The 23,994-nt window shown below is 41.5% G+C and overlaps 1 protein-coding gene and 1 long non-coding RNA gene across 9 annotated transcripts; one reads left to right on the top strand and one right to left on the bottom strand.

Annotated features, from left to right (window-relative positions):
- The first annotated feature begins 333 nt into the window (after nucleotides 1-333).
- Nucleotides 334-21,458, top strand: smarca4b (SWI/SNF related BAF chromatin remodeling complex subunit ATPase 4b). 7 transcript variants are annotated; one of them, XM_079646831.1, is made up of 34 exons: nucleotides 334-464; nucleotides 922-1,154; nucleotides 2,012-2,144; nucleotides 3,282-3,788; nucleotides 4,406-4,504; nucleotides 4,904-5,168; nucleotides 5,279-5,405; nucleotides 5,516-5,689; nucleotides 5,805-5,978; nucleotides 6,082-6,258; nucleotides 6,365-6,412; nucleotides 6,910-7,040; nucleotides 7,504-7,561; nucleotides 7,636-7,745; nucleotides 7,870-8,017; nucleotides 8,325-8,488; nucleotides 8,602-8,668; nucleotides 8,747-8,857; nucleotides 9,374-9,616; nucleotides 9,708-9,821; nucleotides 9,936-10,043; nucleotides 10,858-10,944; nucleotides 11,146-11,192; nucleotides 11,275-11,441; nucleotides 11,591-11,754; nucleotides 12,835-13,095; nucleotides 13,186-13,263; nucleotides 13,371-13,589; nucleotides 13,699-13,955; nucleotides 14,509-14,617; nucleotides 14,790-14,891; nucleotides 16,538-16,670; nucleotides 16,864-17,003; nucleotides 19,676-21,458. In XM_079646831.1, exons 2-34 carry the CDS (start codon nucleotides 960-962, stop codon nucleotides 19,721-19,723), a joined length of 4,965 nt encoding a protein of 1,654 aa, XP_079502957.1. In that variant the 5' UTR covers nucleotides 334-464; nucleotides 922-959; the 3' UTR covers nucleotides 19,724-21,458. The 7 variants fall into 7 exon arrangements, with proteins under 7 accessions (XP_079502957.1, XP_079502956.1, XP_079502951.1 ...); XM_079646830.1 differs by having other exon boundaries at nucleotides 12,835-13,101; nucleotides 16,535-16,670; XM_079646825.1 differs by lacking the exon at nucleotides 19,676-21,458 and adding an exon at nucleotides 19,085-19,619 and having other exon boundaries at nucleotides 12,835-13,101; nucleotides 13,681-13,955; nucleotides 16,535-16,670.
- On the bottom strand, nucleotides 13,372-15,712 carry LOC307017320. Of its 2 annotated transcripts, none has more exons than XR_013802123.1 (4): nucleotides 15,661-15,712; nucleotides 14,774-14,902; nucleotides 14,381-14,601; nucleotides 13,372-13,492 (listed from the first exon to the last, which is right to left on the bottom strand). It is a non-coding gene; the product is annotated as an uncharacterized lncRNA (long non-coding RNA). The 2 variants fall into 2 exon arrangements; XR_013802124.1 differs by having other exon boundaries at nucleotides 14,774-14,956; nucleotides 15,661-15,693.
- Nucleotides 21,459-23,994: the final 2,536 nt, after the last annotated feature.

The following is a 23,994-nucleotide window of genomic DNA, read 5'->3' as shown; positions in this document are numbered from 1 at the left end:
CAGAAGTACAGCAGTTGGGCATTGCAAAAATGAGTTTATTTGTGACGTTTATCATTCTTTGGAGATAGGTGCACATATTGGATGTTGGTTAACTTTCATTCTGTGAATATCATCCTGGGAAAAAAATCCTTGTCCAAGTCCTAAAAAGCCTACTTACAATGTAAAAACAATCCTTCAAATAACTATTGATGACTTTCCATGTACACACAATGTATAAGGCTGCAGTACAGTCTCAGCTGTAGCTGCGCACGCATGCGCGCTGCCTGCCGCACAGCCGTGACTAGACATTCGGTCATAAAAACAGAGGAGGGGGCGCTCGCGCCGCTGAAACAAATCAACGCTTGGAGGCTAATACCAACAGGGTGAGTAGACTAATTGCGTCAACTCCTGCGTCTTCTTCTATGCCCAAAACAACAACTCAGGAGCGCATAAATTCACCCAGGACCGCTGTCCTGTTGATGCGGGTAGGTCAGCAAAAAACGCCATTCCCCTTTTTTATATTTAACGAGACAGGCTTTCATAGTCTGAGTGAGAATGATCTTGATAGCGGGCTCATGTGCATAATTTACCGTTCCCCCGCGTTCAATTCAAGCGCAGTGGCAGACCCTGCAGCTGTAATTGCATATGGGCACAACGGGTGATTTGGTGGAGCACAGCGGGAGAATATAGGGATATGGGAGGCGGTTGATACATTTCAGCCAAATCTTGCAAAGATTTTTGCACCAATTTCTTTTATCAGTAAAGCATAGTTAAAGGCAGATATGAAGCATCACTGTCAAAAAATCTCCAATCATTTCTCTAATCAGTCCAGTGAACAATTGCTCATTTAAATCACTAACTTTTTCCGTATTGCATTGCCATAGTTAAAAGTTTTAAAGAGATCCAAATCTCCATCACACTCTCTGACCTTCTCTTTCCCAGGTATCTGCTTCTCACCCAGGAGCAGGAGATCCGGGCCGATGTCCACCACAGATCCCCCCATGGGAAGCACACCTCGCCCAGGTCCTTCCCCTGGCCCAGGTCCCTCCCCCGGGGCTATGCTAGGCCCCAGCCCAGGGCCCTCTCACAGTATGATGGGCCCCAGCCCTCCCTCTGGGCACCCCCAGCTGGGGCCCTCTGGATACGGCCAGGAGAGCATGCACCCTCTGCACAAAGTAAGGACGTACAAACAACAATTATCCCGCTGACACACACCACTGTTAATGCGGGTCCATTAGGAGGGGTGTGAGCAAGTATTTTATTTTGCACATTAATGAGCTTTTAAAATATCACATTCACATGAGTTGCAGACTCTGAGGCACTTTTGTGGACATTAATTCCACAGAAAGAATCATAGATCTTGGTTGATTGTTATTTGAACAACGTTTATGTTGTGAAAACACCTTCACTTTATATTTACATTTTAGCTCCACCTGTATCATAATTGGCATATGCTGACACCAGCACGTTGTAACACTAATCCATGTTTGAGAAAGCCATCATTGATGTTAGATTGAAATAACTGTGAATAACTACAGCTGCCTATTCATTCATGTACAGTATTCAACCTCTATCCTTATTCTATATTTTTCACCAAATATTGTTCCTGATTCGAGTTCAATTATCAAAATGTTTTAACAGTATTACTTCAACAGTAAAACCGAATTAGGGCTGACAAACTGTTGCATTGAATAGTACTTTATGGACATGGTTTAAACCTGAATATATGTAGCACAAAAACAAAAAGCATTTATCTCAAATATTGTGTTTGTATGCTGGTCCTAAAGAGCTAACCAATCACTATGTTAAATAGTCATTTAGGAACCATTTATAAGGAACTGATTAATAAAGTCAGGTTTCTTGAAAAACTATGCCTGTCCCATTATCTTACATCTCCTTATGTTTTATATTATATAAACACTGTTTTTATGTTAATCCCAAGGTGCTTTCCCCCTAGCAGAACTATACTATGTTTGCAGCTGAACCTAATGGTTTAATTTGAACCCTGATTGATTTCTTCTGTATTCAACAGCCTATGGAGAGCATGCATGAGAAGAGCCTGAGTGAGGAGAGTCGCTTTAGTCAGATGAAGGGACTGTCTCTGAGACAGGGCGGGCACAGTGGCATGGGCCCTCCACCCAGTCCTCTGGACCAACACTCACAAGGTAGGCATGCTACGGAGACTTAAGCAATGTCCTGATTTCCAGCCTTGCGTAAATTGTGTTAATCTGTGAGGCGTGGTTGGCTTATAAGGAGTTTCACTGTTGAAACAGTTGAATACTCCATGAGTCATTTTTTTCCAATGCATTTCTTTTAAAGAAGCACTACTATGCTTTTTTGCGTTTTTCCCTTTCCTGTAGTGTGATATATAGGTTTGTGTGCATGAAAACGGTCTGCTAAGGCAAAAAAGTGTATCTCCCCCCTGCTGATTTGACTCCTTTGTATACTTCTATAACATAGTGACATCATTATATAACCCTCCCTTCAACACATTGTACATGATAGGCTAAGGGGCATGAGACAGAGTTGGCCAGCTAACAGAGTTGGCCAGCTAACCAATCAGAGCAGACTGGGCTCTGGTTTTAGACAGAGGGTGAAAAGAGGTGCTGCAGCACAGGCAGTGTTAGAAAAATAAAACGCTGTTTGAACACTAAAGCATGTAAAGATGTCACAGTAGTGGCAAAAAATACAATATGAACCTGAAAATGAGCAGAATATGTCTTTAATATCAAAATACTGAATTAGTACAGTGGCCCTTCCTAAAACCGCCACTATTAACAGTCAGGTGGCAACGTTTTTGCTTAGCCTCTAACTGACATCTGCTGTATTCAGGAAATGAAACGAGACAGACTGGCAGGTTTAGCCCTTTGAATCACAGTTAAAAACATTACGAAATTACCATCTGGTAGGGTGTGAATAGTGCTGGGAAATAATGTACTATTCATCCATCTACTGTATGTCGCAGGCTTTCGTTAAAAGGAATAGTTTTTACCCATTTTCCGAAATCAGTGTTCGAACAGAAGACCTCTCTCATGTTTTTATGATAAATGTGAAGCTAGGGCCATGAGACAGTTGAAGCAAAAATAATAGAAACCAACACCTATAAGGCTCACTGATTATACATATTGTATCATGTTTGTTTAGGGTAATAAAAAACAACAAGTTGTTGTTTTAATGGGAACGTGTATGGGAATATTTCTTGGTCAGACAAATATCTCCTGAAATATTTCCCAGAGACCCAAGGTGAGGGACAACACTGCTTTCATCCACCTGTGTGTCCGTCTTTCTGTCTGTGTTTCCAGGTTACCACTCTCCGTTGGGGGGCTCTGACCACTCCAGCCCCGTCCCTTCAAACGGCCCACCCTCTGGACCTCTCATGCCATCCTCCTCTTCCTCTTCCTCCTCTGGTTGTCCCGGCTCTGCCTCTACACCTTTAGACGGCCCCGGTGTAGATCAGCACACTCCGGGTCCCACTAACCGGCCTGGCCCCCCCGGCCCCAGTCCAGGACCCAGCATTGGCCCCGGTGTCTCTACCCTTGTATCTGGCCTTGACTCTGGAGGCCCGACTCCCTTCAACCAGAACCAGCTCCACCAGCTCAGAGCCCAGATCATGGCTTATAAGATGCTGGCCCGGGGTCAGCCCCTGCCAGATCACCTCCAGATGGCTGTCCAAGGGAAGAGGCCGATGCCTGGGATGCAGCAGCCAATGCAAAGCCTGGTTCCTGGAGGGGGAGGCGGGCTGATAGGGGGACCAACAGGACCCATACTAGGGCCGGGGATGATGGGTTCCGGCTATGGCCGAGTTCATGGTGAGCATGCATGGAAGGTGTCTGCATTACCAAGCTATGTCCTGTGTTGGCTAACTGATAAAAGTCAAACTGGGCATGTACGTTACATTTGGCTTTATGAAGTACAAACACACTTCCCTTTTTTTGTACATATCCATGATTTTTTTCTATTTTATTTGTATTCATTTATTCATTGGGTTCACCAATTCTTTCCTTATATTTTCTTGTCAGTTAGTACTCTTATCAAAATCTAAATAAAATAAAACCATCTTGCTTACACATTCCACAAGTGGTTTGTCTAATGCAAGAAAATAGCATTTTAAAATTGAGGAACATAAACCATTTTTTTTTAATAAACCAATGGTTATACTCAAGTGGGATTCATCACTCAGCACACCTGGGTAAGAGCAGGTTTAGATGGTTCAGTACCTTCAGGAGCATCTGGAGTTAATTTTGCGTATATAAAAAGCAGAGAATTATGAGTAAGATACAAGAGAAATTGTTTTATACTTTAATTAGCTGCACATTTCCACACAAGTTATCTTCTTAAAGTCTGCTTAAAATATGTTTTGTAGATTTTGTGTTATACATGTAATAGTAGTCTTAAAGCTTAAATTAGCTGTACATATTTTTCCTAGGAATGATGGGTCCCAACATGCCTCCTCCAGGCCCATCAGGTATTCCAGTTGGGATGCAGATGCAAAACCCAAACGGACCTCCCAAATCCTGGCCTGAAGGTATGTGATGTAAGACTTGGGGAAACCTGTCTTTTGTTGGACATGAGTAAAATCAGAGGAAGATAGAGCTGGTATATCCATATAAATTGTAGTTATAACCACTAATCCATGTAAACACTTTACATTTTTTATGTCTGTGCCTTACCCCCGGTGCATGTGCATCCTCATGGGTGTGAATAGTACAGATGGGTGTGCACAATACAAATAAATGGGGATATGTTCTTTAAACGTTGCTCCACTATGCGTGGTTATAAACTCCACAGGTTACCTTTCGTAGATCTTACAGGACCCAAAGGACTATTTTCCTTAAAAAAACAACATTTTAGGCAGAACACTTTATGTAGCGTTTCCATAAAAATAGTAGACCTTTTCTTTCTTTTTAACACTTCATCTGTCCAGGCCCCCTGGTGAATGCAGCAGCCCCCTCTAACGCACCCCAGAAGCTAATTCCCCCTCAGCCCACTGGCCGTCCCTCTCCTGCCCCCCCCTCAGTTCCTCCAGCTGCCTCTCCAGTAATGCCTCCACACACCCAGTCCCCCGGCCAGCCGGCACAGCCCATTCCCACTCCCATGATGCCTTTCCACACCAAGCAGAACCGCATCACCCCCATCCAGAAACCCTGCGGCCTCGACCCAATGGAGATTCTGCAGGAGAGGGAGTTCAGGTACGCCTTGGGAAACACAGCTACCTTCATCTCATTTACATTAAGGAGAGATTTCTTCGTAGAAAAAAGATAAAGCATTAATAATTCCTAATAAAGTACACTTCCCTCAGGTTACAGGCTCGGATCACTCATCGTATTGCTGAGCTGGAGAACCTGCCAGGCTCTCTGGCTGGTGACCTGCGTACAAAAGCTACTATCGAGCTCAAAGCCCTCCGACTGCTTAACTTCCAGAGACAGGTATGCACTACATCTTCAGGCTTCAAATGTTTTTATTTCCACCTTCACAACATCACATTTTGAAGGTTTTCAGTGGCATGATAACTCCATGTTTGTCTGTTTATCCACAGTTGCGTCAAGAGGTGGTGGTGTGCATGCACCGGGACACAGCTCTAGAAACGGCCCTCGATGCCAAGGCCTACAAGCGAAGCAAGCATCAGTCTCTGCGAGAGGCGCGCATCACAGAGAAACTGGAGAAGCAGCAGAAGATTGAGCAAGAGCGCAAACGAAGGCAGAAACATCAGGTAGAGGACAAACACATTGGTGATGTTCAAGATTAAAAGTGTTTTAGTTGACTCTTCTCTTCTACTGTGTTTTATCTTCTCTTTCCTTAATCCCAATCTTGCATTCTGCTCTTAGGAGTACCTGAACAGCATCCTGCAGCACGCCAAAGACTTCAAAGAGTACCACCGCTCCATCACAGGCAAAATGCAGAAGCTGACAAAAGCAGTGGCCACCTACCACGCCAACACTGAGCGGGAGCAGAAGAAAGAGAACGAGCGTATTGAGAAAGAGAGGATGAGGAGGCTCATGGTGAGAAGAAACCACAGAGACACAGTGACAAAAGCATGCAAATGACACCCTCAATGGTATACATACTGTCCTACACACAATGTGTATATGTCTGTCCTGCAAGGCCGAGGATGAGGAGGGCTATCGTAAACTGATCGACCAGAAGAAGGATAAGCGCCTGGCCTACCTGCTGCAGCAGACTGACGAGTACGTGGCCAACCTTACCGATCTGGTCCGAGCTCACAAAGCTGCGCAGGCCCTCAAGGAGAAAAAGAAGAAGAAGAAGAAGAAAAAGAAGAAGGTATGGAAAACACAAGCACCAGTGATTTTGAATGTGATAGCTATTGACTTGAGATATGTAAGTGAGCTTTATTGTGGTTGGTCAACCTCTTCTTCTTGTCTTGCAGTTGGAGAGTGCTGAGGGTCAGACTCCTGCCATGGGTCCTGATGGAGAGGTGAGCAGAAGCTGTCATGGTGGCATGACATTTTTCAAGGATTTGGGATTAATGTTTATCTGTAGGGAAGTCACTGATTGCATAATACAGTTACTCTTTAAATATACTACTTTGCTGGGATTCTTTGTAGCGTATTGTAAGTCTCCCTAGAGACCTCTTTTTGATAAAATGTACGCAAAAAGCTTTGTGGGTAATGTTTTTCTCTTTTTGTTGTTGTCATGGCAATAGGTAAAATCTGCATACTTTCATATGATCCCAATATTATTGTTTTCATCAGGCACAAAGTGTACTGCATATGATATATATATATATATATACATAATCGATGGCTTTTGCCAACATTATGCATGTGTGAATATTGAGAAATCAATGCCGTAAATGATCTGTCATCGGGAACAACAATTGTAGTGAAAAACTATGTGAAGCTTTGTCTCGTGTTAATTAGCCACCATGTAAACCACTCCTGTCCTAACGATAACCTTTGTCCCCCCCTGCAGCCTCTGGATGAGACGAGTCAGATGAGTGACCTTCCGGTGAAGGTCATCCATGTGGACAGCGGGAAGATCCTGACAGGAGTGGACGCTCCTAGAGCCGGACAGCTGGAGACCTGGCTGGAGATGAACCCTGGGTGAGACTGGCTGGAGAGAGGAGGAGTGACGTCTGAGAGTGTGTCTGGAGGTTCCTCAATGGCTATCAGGCTATTTGTTTGTCTGATTTTTGCTAAATTGCCATTGCCAGGACAAATTATCAATCTGAGAGAATATATCACTTGGCACCTTCAACTGGCTTGACTCCTAGTTGTAACATAGATTGATGCTGTTTTAATCACTGAGTAGGAGATCTCTGCATATAATATGGCTCCTGGTGAAACTCTGAAAAAATATATATATATGGGAAAAAACAACAAGGAGAAGTTGACTGCAATGACGGCAAAGAATCAGCAAGTTTTTTTATTTAACTCGCTTTTACAGTATATTTTATATGTGTGGTTTAGAAACCTGTGCTTAAGGATGACTTACAGTATAGTTGAAATGTTCACATACAGTTAACGGTTAGTCAGTTTGATTTGAGTATGCATGTATTTTTTCCAGTTATGAGGTGGCTCCTCGCTCAGACAGTGAAGACAGCGAGGAGGAGGAAGAGGAGGAGGTGGGTTGTTTTAAAGACATGTCTGAAACCAGTTTCATATTCACTGCTCAAATCACTGACAAGCTGTCTGGCAGGAGGAAGAGGAGGAGCCTCAGCCGCCAGCTAATCAGGTGGAGGAGAAGAAGAAGATTACAGATCCCGACTGCGAGGACGTGTCAGAGGTGGACGTCCGACACATCATCGAGTCAGTACAAAAAAAGGAGCACTAGACTTCTTGAATACTTTTACAATTATGTTGTTGAGCCACACGTGCTCAGAACATAATATGGTTGATGAATTCAACTGTAATTTGTCTCCACACTTAACAGAAATGCTAAACAGGACGTGGATGATGAATATAGCGAAGCAGCGTTCGCCCGAAGCCTCCAGTCGTATTACGCTGTTGCTCACGCTGTCACGGAGAAGGTGGACAAACAGTCCACTTTTTTAATAAATGGACAACTCAAACAGTATCAGGTGAATAATCACAGTCAGATCTATCACATTATATTTTCTACTTGGCCATAGGGCTTTAAATAATATCTTAATATCTTTAGACTGTGTGCACACTATTTTTTGAATTAACCGACTGCTTATGAAGATATCATGACAATCTGTACTTGATTCTCAATATTACATCTGACATGGAAGTAGCAGCAAAACATTGAGTATATTTAAGATATCACCCACTCCTACCTTGCCATGCATGAAGACATTTTTTGAATGTTATGACTTGACAAAGGAGTTAAATGCTTTGCTTGATTCTCCCTTTACTGTCCTGCAGGTTAAAGGTTTGGAGTGGCTGGTTTCCCTCTACAACAATAACCTGAACGGGATCCTGGCTGATGAGATGGGCCTGGGGAAAACCATCCAGACTATCGCTCTCATCACGTACCTCATGGAGCACAAGCGGCTCAACGGCGCCTACCTCATCATCGTACCACTCTCGTTAGCATAACCTCTTAATTTACAAAGATATAGTTAATGTTTTGTTGTTATTCATCAGCATATTTCGTCTGAACACATTGTTTAATTTAAACAGAGATGCCTCTCATTTACAGAACTCTTTCTAACTGGGTGTATGAGTTTGACAAATGGGCACCGACAGTCGTGAAAGTGTCCTACAAGGTGGGCTTCTAAAAATGCTTTTATTGTTCGTATGGTAGCTTTTGCTTCTATTGTTAAACATTTAAACCTGTCTTTCAGGGGTCTCCTGCTGCAAGAAGAGCCTTTGTGCCTCAACTGCGCAGTGGAAAGTTTAACGTTTTACTCACCACTTACGAGTACATCATCAAGGATAAACAAGTGCTGGCCAAGGTGAGATGGGATACACAAACAAACACAAGCAGAAGGAGACACACCCAGGCAGTCGTAGTGTAATTCATTTTTGCTAATCTTTAGATTTTGCTTGAGGTTTCCATGTGTTTTTGTTCATCGTCTCCCGTTCCTTAAATCCCCAAAGTTTGAAAAGTATTTTATCCTGGCCAATCTGACCGCCCACTCTGCTGCGTCTCAGTGCTTTCTCCTAGGTGCTGCCACACTGACACCGCCTGTCTCCCTCTGTCCTCTCTGACGTCATGCTGTCATGCACTCATGTAGTCATTTAGGCTTCCTGACTGCTCAAAGGTGGGTGTTGAGGTTAAGGCAATACTTTCCCCTTGTGATGGCTCAAGGCTTTGGCTCGCGACTGAGCCAGGGTGGGCCCCGAGGACACGATGGACAATCTTACTTATGAACACTTTCAGTTTATGGTTGCTTTGGAATCGGGGCGACAGTATAGTGGCAGCTTTATCTAAATGAACTTTTCTGCTCTCTCCAATACATCAACCCCAGATTCGTTGGAAGTACATGATTGTGGACGAGGGCCACCGGATGAAGAACCACCACTGTAAGTTGACTCAGGTTCTGAACACACACTACCTGGCCCCGCGCCGTGTACTGCTCACAGGAACGCCGCTGCAGAACAAACTACCTGAGCTCTGGGCTCTGCTCAACTTCCTGCTGCCCACCATATTCAAGAGCTGCATCACCTTCGAGCAGTGGTTCAACGCCCCTTTCGCTATGACAGGAGAGAAGGTGGGAAGTCGTAGCAACATCACATCCCTTTTTATTAAATGTGAGATAAGGCAGGAGGTAGAGCGTCATTTTGTCTTCTCTCACTCCCTAGGTTGATCTTAATGAAGAGGAGACCATCTTGATTATCCGTCGTCTCCACAAAGTGCTCCGCCCCTTCCTCTTGCGTAGATTAAAGAAGGAGGTGGAGGCCCAGCTTCCAGAGAAGGCATGTTTCACTTATTATAGCACACAGAAGACAAAATAACATAGACACACTTCTACAAACAGACAAAGAGATGGATTTCTTTCATTCATGTATCTTCTCTCTCCTCTCCGTCAGGTGGAGTACGTGATAAAGTGTGACATGTCGTCTCTTCAGAGAGTGCTCTACAGGCACATGCAAGCCAAGGGGGTCCTGCTCACTGACGGATCAGAAAAGGACAAGAAGGTGAGCACATAAACACTCACACTAGGTAGCACCCACAGTGTTTATCATTAGATTAAACATACTTATTTTAGGTATGCTTTTTTTAATAGAACAAAATAATATGTGGCATTAAGAGGATTTATATCATCATCATATTTCATTTAGAAGTTGACTTTGGAAAAAGTTAACAAACCCTGACTCACACGGAGATGTATTAACTACAGTATGACAGTTCAGGGGACCTATCATGCTAAATGCACTTTTGTACGTATTTTATACATGAATATGTGTCCCCGGTGTGTCAGGGAACTCACCAAGTGTCAGAAAACACAACCCTCTCTCTTTTTCTCCATACCCAAATCTCTAAAAACGGGGCTGCAACGGATCTGATACAGACTGATACAGATTTAAAATTGTTCTGACGTCAGAAAAGGGGATCTCCGCCTATATGGGCAACTCTCCACCTATCAGGGGAATGTGGGGTTGCCGTGGCATGGTAACAGCATGGTAACAGCATGGTAACATGACGCTCGTGCCTCGCACCCTCCTTTGCAGGGGGGCGTGGTCAGCTGCAGCTCATTTGCCACAGAATCAGCCCTTGTGAAGACAGGGCTGGAATAGAGCAAATAGAGCGAAATGAGGCCTGGCTAAAATGCATGAACTGTTTGGTATTTTGAAAAAAAAACTTCACAGACATGTTTTATATAGGTATGGCCCTACAATATATTATTCAAATATAGCATGATAAGTCCACTTTAAATAAATAAATGCTGAATGATTGAAAGTATAAAACTGTGATTACAAGCTGTACATTTGGTCTTGTTGTGTTTAACAGGGTAAAGGAGGCACAAAGACACTGATGAACACCATCATGCAGCTGAGGAAGATCTGTAACCACCCGTACATGTTTCATCAAATAGAGGTACTATTGAGGAGTGGGATCCAAAAACATTTTAAACATCCTATTATGTACAAAATTCATAAAGCCAGCATCAAAAAAATGTGTTCCTACTGTATAGCTAAGCTTTCACATTTCACACGAGGCTGAATTTGTAGCAGTAATGCAGTATTGACTTTGGGTATTTAACTAAATTACAGAAAACATTGTTGATTGCTTTTGCAGGAATCTTTCTCTGAACATTTAGGATTCTCTGGTGGGATAGTCCAGGGGTAAGTGCTGATTCCATTGAAAGGTTAAGATCACTCACACTAACCGTAACCCTTGTAACCCATACACCTACCTTTACGTCAGTCTTGACCTGTATCGGGCATCAGGAAAGTTTGAGGTGTTGGATCGAATCCTGCCAAAGCTCAACGCCACAAACCACAGAGTGCTGCTCTTCTGTCAGATGACCTCTCTCATGACCATCATGGAGGACTACTTTGCTTATCGCAGCTTCAAGTATCTGCGCCTGGATGGTGAGATAGATTACTCATGAATTTATCCTTTATTCTTTTTATATTTTATTCATTATTTTTCCTGAAATCTCTTCCTTTCCTCTTTCTAATCAGCTTGTTTTTAGTTTTTTTTGCTTTTCTTCTCTTCTCCTCACTCCATTAAATCTCAGGTACCACAAAGGCTGATGATAGAGGAATGTTACTGAAGACTTTTAATGAACCAGGGTCAGACTACTTTATCTTCCTCCTGAGCACAAGAGCCGGAGGCCTCGGCCTCAACCTGCAGTCTGCGGACACTGTGATTATTTTTGACTCTGACTGGAACCCACATCAGGTACACACATGTATTTTAGATAACAAATGATGCCATTAAATAAAAAACCAAGCTTATATCAAAATTAACCTTTTTCTAGGCACCATGATTTATTGCACTTTATTTAAAGCTCCCCTATTATACTGTTTTTCATCAATATATTATAGGTCTCAGATATATACAAAACATGTCTCTGAAGTGTTTGGCTCCAAATACCAAACAGATCATTGCAGCATCCCATAATCCCCTCTGTTTCAGCCCAGTTTCAAAAGTGCTGATTCTCTGTCTGTTACTTTAAATGAAAATAAGGAGCCACTCCCCACGCCCCTCTGCGAGATATTTGGTTAAAAAGAACACAATGGTGCTCTAGGAGGAGATTCAGGTGATAAGGTGGGGGGGGGGGGGCTACCTTGGCTGGTGATTGGCTAATGGTTACACAAGCCAAAAAATCGTTATGACATCATAAAGTGGCCAAAATCTGATCAGCTCATTTTCAGACTCATTTTATATATTTTATATAAATGGATCAGGACAAAAACTGAACTAATCTTTTTTTCCTGAAACGTTCAGAATCTCTTTACAAAGAGGGGACACATGTTTATGTATAAAAGACATGAAGAAGTGCATTTTGCATGATAGTTCAACATATTATTTGAAAAAGCAAATACAAGATGCTGTAAAAGGGTAACTGTCGCCATTCAACATATGAGAGTACTCAGTTAGCAGGAAATATAGGATGGCTGTTTACCTTTGGCTCTGTGAATGCTAATTGACGGTCCTTTGTGGCTCAGAATATGATTGAAATATCAAGATTCACCTGTGATTTGTAAAGGTAAAATAGATAGAGCAGAGGCGTGTGACTTTAATTTTCTTTATGTAATCAAAAACTGTCTACACAGCTCTTCATTTGCTGTAAAGTTTATTTGATTATACCCTTCATTTGAATTGCATTTGATTAGATTTTTCCAACAGGATAGACAGAATGCCAAAGCAGGGAGCATTCACTACAGTGTCACATGTAGTTTGACTGTTACTAACCCTCCTTGGTCCTGATACAGAGAATAAGTGTAGGTTCAAATGTTGCTCTTTATCCCTCTCCAGGACCTGCAGGCTCAGGACAGAGCTCACCGTATTGGTCAGCTAAACGAGGTGCGAGTGCTGCGTTTGTGCACGGTAAACAGCGTAGAAGAGAAAATCCTGGCTGCTGCCAAATACAAACTGAACGTGGACCAAAAGGTAATTCAGGCTGGCATGTTTGACCAGAAGTCTTCGAGCCACGAGCGCAGGGCCTTCCTGCAAGCCATCCTGGAACACGAGGAGCAAGACGAGGTCGGGGATCAGGAAGTGTGTCTACGAGTTAATGTGTGTGTGCGTGCATGCACCTGAAACACAACATTTAAAAGAGTCAACTTGCTTCTACTCTGCCTGCCAACCTGTGGTCACTGTTTTCAGGAGGAGGATGAGGTGCCAGACGACGAGACGGTCAACCAGATGATCGCCAGGAGTGAGGACGAGTTCGACCAGTTCATGGTCAGTGTTTTAAAGATAGTTTTAAAGTGTTCACCTCCAGCACTGAATAAAATCTTCTCCCTACATATAACTTCTGTTGACCTTTTTTCAATCTCTCCCTCCCACAGCGTATGGACCTTGACCGCCGTCGTGAGGAAGCCCGTAACCCGCGGAGAAAACCTCGTCTGATGGAGGAGGACGAGCTGCCCACTTGGATCATGAAGGACGATGCTGAGGTTGAACGTCTGACCTGCGAGGAGGAAGAGGAGAAATTGTTTGGAAGAGGGTCTCGAGAGCGGAAGGAGGTGGACTACAGCGACTCACTGACGGAGAAGCAATGGCTCAAGGTAATCAGGGAAGAGCAGAATAACAGATGTCAAATTAAAAAACAAAATGCTTTATGAAGTTGATTCTTCCTTTGTGATTTCTATCTCTCAGTCTGTGTTTCCCATGCAGGCAATAGAGGAAGGCAAACTAGATGAGTTGGAGGAGGAGGTACGGCACAAGAAGACCACCCGCAAGAGGAAGAGAGACCGCGACCTGGACCTCCCCGGTCCCTCCTCTTCCCTGGGGGGGCGAGGGGACAAGCATGATGACGGGAAGAGGCAAAGGAAGAGGGGGCGACCACCTGCTGATAAACTCTCCCCCAACCCCCCCTCCCTCTCAAAGAAGATGAGGAAGATCGTAGATGCTGTCATCAAGTATAAAGACAGGTAGCTCACATGTTATTTTTTTGGGGGAAAAAAGATGTAGCAAGATGTTACTGACCAATCACTCATGTGACCATACTTTTTTGAGTTTCAGGACAACTAAATGTAAAAAAAAGAATTGATCTTATACTTAATTTAACCATAGAGAGTCAGCATAAAGTATTCACAATGCACATTTCCTGAGATATGTTGTATTATTATGATTAAATTCATAGCACGCGGACTCATAGATTTAATTCTTGAAATGTTAGCCTTTTAATTAAGTGGGTTTAATATGTTTGGGCGGCTTTGGGTTACAAAAATGTTTTGTGTGTATGATTATTTAAAGCATTGTATTGATTAGACAGAGGCAAACAGTCGCTTATCTGAACTCCTATGCTTAAACCTTTTAGTTAATAGATAAGAGTGATTATAAAGTTGTCTCTCACCTGTAATGTTTGATTAAAATAAATGAAACAAAGGGAAATCTGAAACAATGAATTGAACAACTCATGGGGAGCATTCAGTTGTTTGATGAAGGTGTTTCGTCTCATCCTGATGATGTAATGTCCTGCAGCGCCAGTGGTCGTCAGCTAAGCGAAGTGTTCATCCAGCTGCCATCTCGAAAGGAGCTTCCAGAGTACTACGAACTGATCTGCAAGCCTGTGGACTTCAGAAAGATCAAGGTTAGATCTGAAAAAAATAATGATTCTGTCGGGGTAAGTCGGTCACTGCAGCAGCAAAGTATAAACCATACAACAACCAAAAACAACAACGAAATGTACCGCAGACAGATAAAAGTTACGTGTTACTTTCTCATATGTACTCAGTAATTAACATACTGTGTCTGCTCTGTAGGAGAAGATTCGAGGACATCACTACCGCAGTATGGGTGACCTGGAGCGAGACGTCATGCTGCTCTTTCAAAACGCTCAGACCTTCAACCTGGAGGGATCCCTGGTGAGTCACAACTGATGGACACAGAAACACGCCTGCTGTACTGTGTCCTGTCCAGTTAACACCAGCTGTGTCAAGTGTTTATTTTTTTATTTGAAGCTTCTATTGAGGTTTTCGAATAAAGGTTTAAATGTCTGTAAGCATATTTTATGACCTCAATAACATAAAAGCAATCCTTCAACAAAATTCATAATGTGAATAAAATCGTTACATGGATTGAATAATTGTGTGAAGCCCCTGTCACACTGTCCCGAAATTGACACCAGATGGACACACGATAAAGGGCATTTTCAAATTCGGCTCTGATCATAACAACATCGGGCCATTTGTGAGGGCATCTTAAGCCATCGTATGACCGCCGGTGGAGTTTCTCAGGCTCCGGCAGCAACTTCGTGAGTGGTGGCAAAATCTTTGGGATGCCAAAAAATTGCCGAAGTACCTTGCGAAGGTTAATTTTCGTGTTGAATTCGTGTGTCCATTTTGCCCTTCGTACGGCCATCGTGAGGGCATCTTGTCAAATCATGTCATCTCCGTCTGATCATCGGTGCCATCGGGGCGAAAAATGCCCGATGGCACCGATGATCAGACGGTGCATTTTTTTTTTGCCACCGCTCAAAAAGTTGCTGCCTGAGCCTGAGAAACTTCGGCGGTCATACGATGGATTAAGATGCCCTCACGAATGGCCCGATGTTGTCACGAACACAAATAATTATGTTAAAGTACTATGATACTGTACTGATACTGATATTTTCAGACTTTGTTCTTTACTTACTCCGTCTTTATATGTAGAAGATATTAAGTTTTCTCCGTCATGTTGTTTCCATAGAAACAACAACTTCCTGTCAACTCGCCTTCAAAATAAAAGCATCTAAATAAAACAGGAAGTTAACCTAAATTACATTTAAGATATACAACTTGTATGTCTTAAATGTAATGTAGGTTAACTTCCTGTTTTATTGAGATATTCTACTATAAAGATGGAGAAAGTAAAGAACAAAGTCTGAAAATATCAGTACAGTATAATAGTACTTTAACATGATTATTTGTGTTACTTTCGTTGCAGTTGTATGTCTTAAATGTAATGTAAATGTTGCCTTCGTGTGTGGTTCGGAGCCATCTTCGAGTGAAATTCACAATTCCATATTCGTGTGTAGATCTGGTGTCAATTTCGGGACAGTGTTACAGGGGCTTTAATGAGTAACCTTTTTACTAAAACCAATTTGTTTTTATTAACACAACTTGCCAGTGTGTTCTCTGTGTGAGCAGGAGAGCTATATGATGCTTTTGAAAGGTTACAAGATAAAATATTAATATGGATTTAAGCAGAATATTTCATCAGATAAAATCCAATGCAGCCATTACTGGAATCTTATCCTTCAAATACTATAACTGTAACTTTATCATTTTCCGAATTGTGCAAAAATACCGGGTTTAAACAGAATGAAGAGACATTCTTTGTCTAACTTATATATCCTTGTACTTATAAACAATACTTGTATATATCCTATTGGCCATAATTAAATGTCAAAAGTCAGATTGGTGAAACATGGAGGGCATTATGCAAACATCTTAGTAATCATAGATGAACTGTTTATACATGATATTGATAATGAAATTGTTTTCTATCATGTTTTTATCATCATGAGCAGATCTATGAAGACTCCATCGTCCTCCAGTCAGTGTTTACCAGTCTGAGGCAGAAGATCGAGAAGGAGGAGGAAAGTGAGGGAGAGGAGAGTGAGGAAGAGGAAGATGATCTGGAAGAAGGTTCAGAGTCCGAATGTAAGCATGTCCTTGTGAAGAGTTGTTTTTTCTAAGTTGAATAATGGGTTGTGATGTGCTTTTCTCACGGACCATTATTCACTTGAAACAGACACTTTCGTTTCCCCTCACTAACACAGAAATGCTTTTACACACTTTTACTGCGTAATAATTAATCCTATATCTTGAACATTGCATGAATGTTTGTCTCCAGCACACTCAGTGAAAATGAAGATCCGTTTGGGAAAGAAGGATAAATCTGGAGATCGAGGGAAGGGTCGCAGCAGACGAACAGGACGCAACAGAGCCAAACCGGTTGTTAGTGATGACGACTCTGAGGATGAGCAGGAAGAGGTAACTGTCCGTCTGTCTGTCTTTGTATTTTTTTTATAACCTGGGAACAACTGTCAAATGTTTCCATTATACCTATAACGCCTTGCTGACCCTTATGTGGCACCTGGTCTCTTTGGATGGTTTGGCACAAACCAAAAAATGCCCACAAAGGCGTTTGTGCTCAATGCATTAGTTGCAGATTTTCAGAAATCTTGTATTTGTCCCGCAATGGAGACATTTAAAACAATATTTTGCAACAATGTACACTAACTTACTGTTTCATAATAAAAAGTGTTATTAAGTTATAAACAAAGGTGAACATCTGAATGATCCACTTACAGTACATGTTCATATGCACTGTTGTTAGGTTTACGCCCCTACACACGGCGGCATGCGTTGAAGCTTCAACACTTCTGCCCATTCACTTTGAATGGGGTGACGTCACGCTTCGCCGAACTGCATTGTGGGAGCAAAGCGTTGCTCGCTTCAAAAGTAGAGCAATGTTCTACTTTTGAAGCTTCGACGGAAGCGTCAGCCAATCGAATCATATGCCAGTACAAGCTCTAGCCCAGTGGTTCTCAACCTTTTTACACCAAGTACCACCTGAGAAAATAGTTGGCTCTCCAAGTACCACCATATGACCAATGTTAAAATACAGTCCATGCAGGACTCGGAGGCAAATGTATATATTTTTTTTCCTCTCTCGCTCTCGCTCTCGCTCTCGCTCTCGCTCTCGCTCTCTCTCTCACTCTCACTCTCTGACTCTCTCTCACTCTCTCTCACACTCACCACAAGTGAGAATATAAAGAACAAAATAATAACTTATTCTCACACAACAAATGTCAACTGTACACACATGTCATTTCCTGGACCTATACCAAAGTGTGAATGTAGGCCTCCTGCAACAACCTACATCGTAACAGAAAATTTCCTATTGGGAATTCAGTTCCACAATAATAATGAAAGCCTCCAGGAGCAGATGAGCCTAAGGGCTAATAGCTCATCTTCAGTCTGCTGATGTTTGCTATTGCCATTTCTGTGGTGGCAAAGTAAAAAAGAAAAGAGATAAGAAAAAAGACAACAATTAAGGACAAGTGTGTGCTTTTTCAGCGTTTGACCTCGGTCACAGCCTTCGCTCCATTATTTCATCACAGCCTTCGCTCCATTATTATTATTTGTTATTAATAACTTCCATTATTTGAGCCTTCTTCCCGAGTCACTTCTCTCCTCCATCACAGCGGCTGTGCATATCACTTTTGCGTTGCTTGCGGAGCCTGCGCTTGTGCTCGCTTGATGATTGTCCTCCTCCTCATTCACTTGTTCACTTTCGCTGGTAATATTCTCCTCTGTACCTCTCTTCAGAATACCTCCCGTTTTGAGCCACGTTTTTAACATCATTCACCTTTCTTCTTTCTTTAGCTTGCTTGCAACGTTAGCGGGTAGTAAGGTCGTAATTAGCAACGCCAGAAATAAAATAAAATAAATGTTTTCGTTTCTAAATCTAAAAACAGCAATAGCCTATTAGAACTAATTTAAACCACAGTTTCAATTATCTCAGGCTTATTTTCATTTGTTGTAGTATTTTGATAGTATGATTTATTTTTTAATTAATGTTATTCAATCAAGCCTCAAACTGATGGCACTTGTCCCTATAGCCTGTTTTAAATTGAAGTTGTCTGAGGTCCTTACCATCAGCTGCCCTTGCAGTAATAAGTAGTGTACCTTAATGTCCCAAATGTGCACAATGTAGTGACTCCTTTTCGTCTTTTTGTTTACATTGTGTTTCCTGTATTGTATATGTCTGTGTTATGTGTAAAGGTTAAAGGTGGGTACGTTTGAGAAACCGGCTCGAGATACACTTTTTGTTATATTCCATGGAATGCTCTTAACATCCCGATAGCAATGAATATCTTAAGTGCTTTGACAAAAAATCCATAAAAAAACGTCATCTGTGGAAGGCTCTGTAAGGAAGTGGCATATTTTTTCCGGTTGTGTATTTTCAAATTCTAGCTCACTCGAGCTGTTTTCTCCAAAATTACCTACCCCACCTTTGAATTAAAAAAAAATGAATCTTTTTTTTTTATTTTGTTTTTATATGTCAGATTCCTCCACGTACCGCTAGCGGGAGCTGGCATACCACCAGTGGTACGTGTACCACAGGTTGAGAACCACTGCTCTAGCCAATCAAACCGCTGCTTGTGTGTCTGGGGCGGGAGATTCATGTGATTGGTTGTTGGTCGAGCGTCAGACATGCCCGCCGGCAAGCTTCAATGCACGCCGCCGTGTGTAGGGTCTGTTACAGTGACACGTGATGTTTCTTTTGTTGAAAGAACATTTTTAAGGCTGTGAGTGATATTAGCTTTGCATGAGTCTTACATCGAGTACAGAATGAATGATGAATTTGATATGTTTCTACCTGCTTGATCTTTAAACACATCATGCAGCAGCAGCCCGGCAGGAGCTCAAACATGCAGGATGTAGTTAAATAACTGTGTATTTCCCCTATTTGTCTTTATTATATCCAACAAGGAGGTTATGTTGGAATTCAGTTTCACTTGGTGGAACTCTTGCAAAACTTATCCCATGATTTTCATCAGTTAATTTAAGTATTATAAGACATATTTTTCCCTTATATATAAAAATACGTATATTAAAAAGACCTTCTCTAGTTTTCTCTCTTATCTCTCTTCCAGGAGCGTTCCCCCAGTGCCACCGACGAGGAGTCCGGAACTGTAATGTAGGAGAGAAGGGGGAACAACGGGATATTCCACCAACTCAAGTGCTGCATTCATAGAAAATAAAACATGCCTCTGTCTACTCCACCCACCCTTGGTCAAATGTCAAAGGACTCAAATGGAAAATGTGTTTTGTAAAACAATCAATTCAGGAACAGCACACATACAATATCATAAAATACACAAATGTATTGGACTATGCACATTGCATTTCACACTACTGCTCGGTGCAAAATGGTCCTTAAAAAAAAGGAGTGTATTTATCTTTGTTGGGAATATAATGAGAGTTTTTGATCAGTTGTATTGAGAATTGTATCTGCGTACTGGTGTTTAAAACACTACTCTGAGTCAGCTCGACTTAAAAAAATACAGGAAAATACACTGAAGCCATTTTATAGTCATTATATTTCTGAGTTGCACAATTACAACACCTTCCTTGAAGTCATTTAACATTTATAAACAGCATATTAACATTCAAGACATTGCTGATAATATATTATGAAGAAGTTGAACACACACCTATAAGGACCGTAAGGTTTTTTTGATGTACAGTAACTATAATTCTCCTATGAAGACATGTTGTATATTATTATAACCGTGTTTTACTTTAAATACATTAATTGTCTGTTTAAAAACCAGCCTCATCTAATCTGTGACTGCAGGAGCAGTTATAGCTTTTGAGAATTACATGAATAAATGCTTACAAGTACATTAAAGTCTGTTATAAACCACCTACTTAATGTTGATATACTGATATAAATGCTAAATAGGAGGACTTCAATTGCTCCCAGTCAAACTAATTCCAGAGGATTACAAGTTCAGTTAGTTAAACTTATTTAATTGTATATGACATCTGTATTTATTAAGATGTTCTTATTTTTTGGGGCAAGTTGTAATAAAAAATGAGTCTTTAGCTAACCTGAGAAGAACTGGCGGGAACCAGTAATGTCAACTAAACAACCTTGAATGTAAACAGAAGATGTTTTCCCTCAGTTTCCTAACCTAACCTTCCCTTCCTGGACATGATGTTTTGCCTCTGCTTCTCTTTGGCAGTGTTGTAACAACAGTCGGCCGCTTTGGAGCCACTGTGATTACCGAGGTGTGTGCACATCACATATTTGTGACCGGGGCTTACTGTTTGAGTTGGAAATCCAGCCAGCTGTGGGCACAGGGTGTTTCCTGACTTCTCAGAAGCTCTTTAGCAATTCACCAAAGTCATTAGCTGCCTGAGGTTTAATAGTGTTGGGTCCAGGTCACTATAAAGTACAGTATAAAAACAACCTCGCTGCTGCTGCTGCTGCATACTACACTTCCAATATAAGCACTTATAACTGTTGATTGTAGACTTAAAGAATCATGAGGTCGCAATTCATCAATGAGTACTGTAGCTTTAATTGCTTCTCCTTCAGTTGTGTGGTGATTTTAGGATTTCAGTGATGTACTTTTAATGTTTTTTTATTTGAAGAAAAAGGACCAGAGGGACAGTGGCTCCTCTCTGCTTGTGATTGCCTCATGGCTTTACTGTGTTGGATATACTGTATAGAGTATTTTTTGAGTATAATGTCGATGCACGTGTGTACAGCTCGCAAGTTCAGTACTGTACTTTTTTCCCAATGTAACTAGAGTGAAGAACATACAACCAAAGCATCAACATTTTCTCCACAACATTATAAAAATGTTTCTGTGTAGTGGTCATCATTGCTGGGACTCAGAACGTAACAATAAATCACAGTGAAAGCGATTGTTGTTGTGTGATGTAGTGCTGAGATGATTTATGGTTTGGCCAGGTGACAGGACATTAATCAGCAATTGTATTGAAAATGCTGTGAGTCACGTTTTTTTTTAGCCAAAATAGACATTTTCTGGTGCCAGCTTCAAAAATGTCTGAGAGTATCTATGAATTTGAGACTTAACCCTCCTGTTGTCTTCGGGTCAAATCTGACCGATTTACTACTTTCATCAATCATAACTTTTTTGTTTTACATTTGATTTCATTAAGGCTTTATGATATCCTTCACAGTAGACATTTGAACATATCAAATTGCTGATCACCACTTTCATTGAATTTTGGATGATTTAGTCAACTTTGTAACACCCATGGTGTTCCCGGTAAAATGACCGCCATAAAGTAAAGGAGTTAGAAACTATCCGGATCAGATAAAACACACACACACACACACACACACACACACACACACACACACACACACACACACTGACACACACACACCAGAGTTCCCGTTAGCCGGTAATTACCGGACTACGACCGGTAAAATATGCTGAAGACCAGCAAATCTAAATTTCTCCGGTCAAAGTGTCCGTTCAAAATAATTTCCGCTCAGCGCAATACCACATCACTTGCGCAACTTGCGCCACTTATGTGACAGACAAAAGAGTATGTGACAGACAAGAATAGTCAATTATAATGTCTTACACTTAATGTGGAGAAAGAGATGTCCTGTATGGGTTGATTGTGCGTTGATCTGTTGGTAATGCCTCGGTGTTCCGGTGGGCATGTAAACAATGCATAATGCTGCGCTATACTTTGCGGCCTCACCCGGTTGCATAGCGACGCTTATTGTTTAGGTGTCTTTTAATAAGCAGGTAGTCCTATCATTAGCTAGAACTAGCTAGATCTGATCGATATGGACATAAACGCGAGTGAAGCCTAATCTGACGGGAGAGAGGGATCAGCTGCTGCTGACGAGTCGATACGCAGCTCTGCATGATCACATGCAGCGGTGAGCGAAACAAAACACACACTTCAGGTTAGAATATCACACGTAGCTATTTTAATTACCTCTCAAACTACCGTAACTAGTTATAGATATGTTTAGTTTTACTGTCGGGTCACTCATTACTGATCCGCGAGCTGCATGATACTGACGGGCTGTCAGGAGAGGGAGAGAGCGCTCCGTTTATTATTCCCGTGTTATTGTAAATTAATGTATACTTTTGAATAATGTAGTTAATCTACTATAATTAGTTTGTTTAATATCGAATCATATCAATTTGTTTTAAAGCACAATAAATAACAAATAAGACCTTTGACCGGCACTTTTCTCATTTAGTCCGGAAGTGTCTACTCTTTGTATATTTACTGCAGTTTTTCATGAATACCAGTAGTCTGATACAATATTTACTGTTTCAAAGGGTGTTAAATGAAATTTGGTGATGATTAATGGGTTTTGTGTTAATGTAATAGCAGTTAAAACAGGACCGGTCAAATTTGACCGCGAACACCAAAGAAAGGGGGGGGGACACGAAGACAATAGGAATGTTAAATTGAACAAAACAAGAAACACTGATGAGCTTGCATTATTTTATTCTTTTTTGGAGCCTTTATTCATAGTGATGACAACACTTTATATTGCAAATCTCTACTAAATTATGCCTTGGTGCAGAAACACATACTTTACCCCTCATCTGATTTGTTTTGGATCTTTGGACCCCAAAACATCTTAAACAGCTTAAACATCATATATATTCAATCTGTTTAATGTAATGTCTCTATTTTACCACCAGGAGGAGATCTCATACAAACGGGTGTCAATCTTACACCACAGTCTCATGAGACAATCTTATGTGCTGAAACTGTCTTTTAAAAAGTCCAACAATTCAAAACTTAACAAAGTTCAAGTTAGGCACTATGATGTACAATCTTTTCCTGGGTATTGAGTTGTTGTTTGGCCTAACTTGACCCTTTTCCCAAGATGGCCAATGCTTCCATCATAACATGTAAATATAAAATCAACATTAAAGCTCGACTAAGTAGGTCATGCAAATAAATGAATACAGAAGCTCTTTATACAGAGCACATGAACAACCTTGCTATTCCTCATATTTATGTTTATTTTGTACGCTGGTGGGCTGGCCTGGCACTGAGAGAAACTGAAGCTGAATGTACAGTGTGCATTTGCAGGAAGGACTTGCGATGTGTGTGTTTTTAAAAAGAACCTCAACAGTGAGGTTTCTGTCGGGGGTCGAGGTGTTTGCTCCTTATAAAGGAGGGGGAGTTTGGCCTGATTTCTAGGAACTCCTGCATCCCATCAGCAAGTCAAAACCAGCTGTTTACATCTGCTGGGGGGTAAAACACATAGAGAGGCGGTATAGGCTCAGGGATTAGCAAAAAATACCCAGGAGCAATTGAAACTTCACATCTAGCACCCAAAGGCGAAAATATACATTCATACATCGTGCCTCGCTGATGAGTTTCATAACTAACTTTTTCAAAGCTGTACTTGGATGACCCAAACTGTGAGGGGCACTGTTACATT

Source organism: Notothenia rossii (assembly GCF_949606895.1).
Source record: "Notothenia rossii genome assembly, chromosome: 1".
Classification (NCBI taxonomy): domain Eukaryota; kingdom Metazoa; phylum Chordata; class Actinopteri; order Perciformes; family Nototheniidae; genus Notothenia; species Notothenia rossii.
This window is presented reverse-complemented; position numbering and strand designations above follow the sequence as displayed.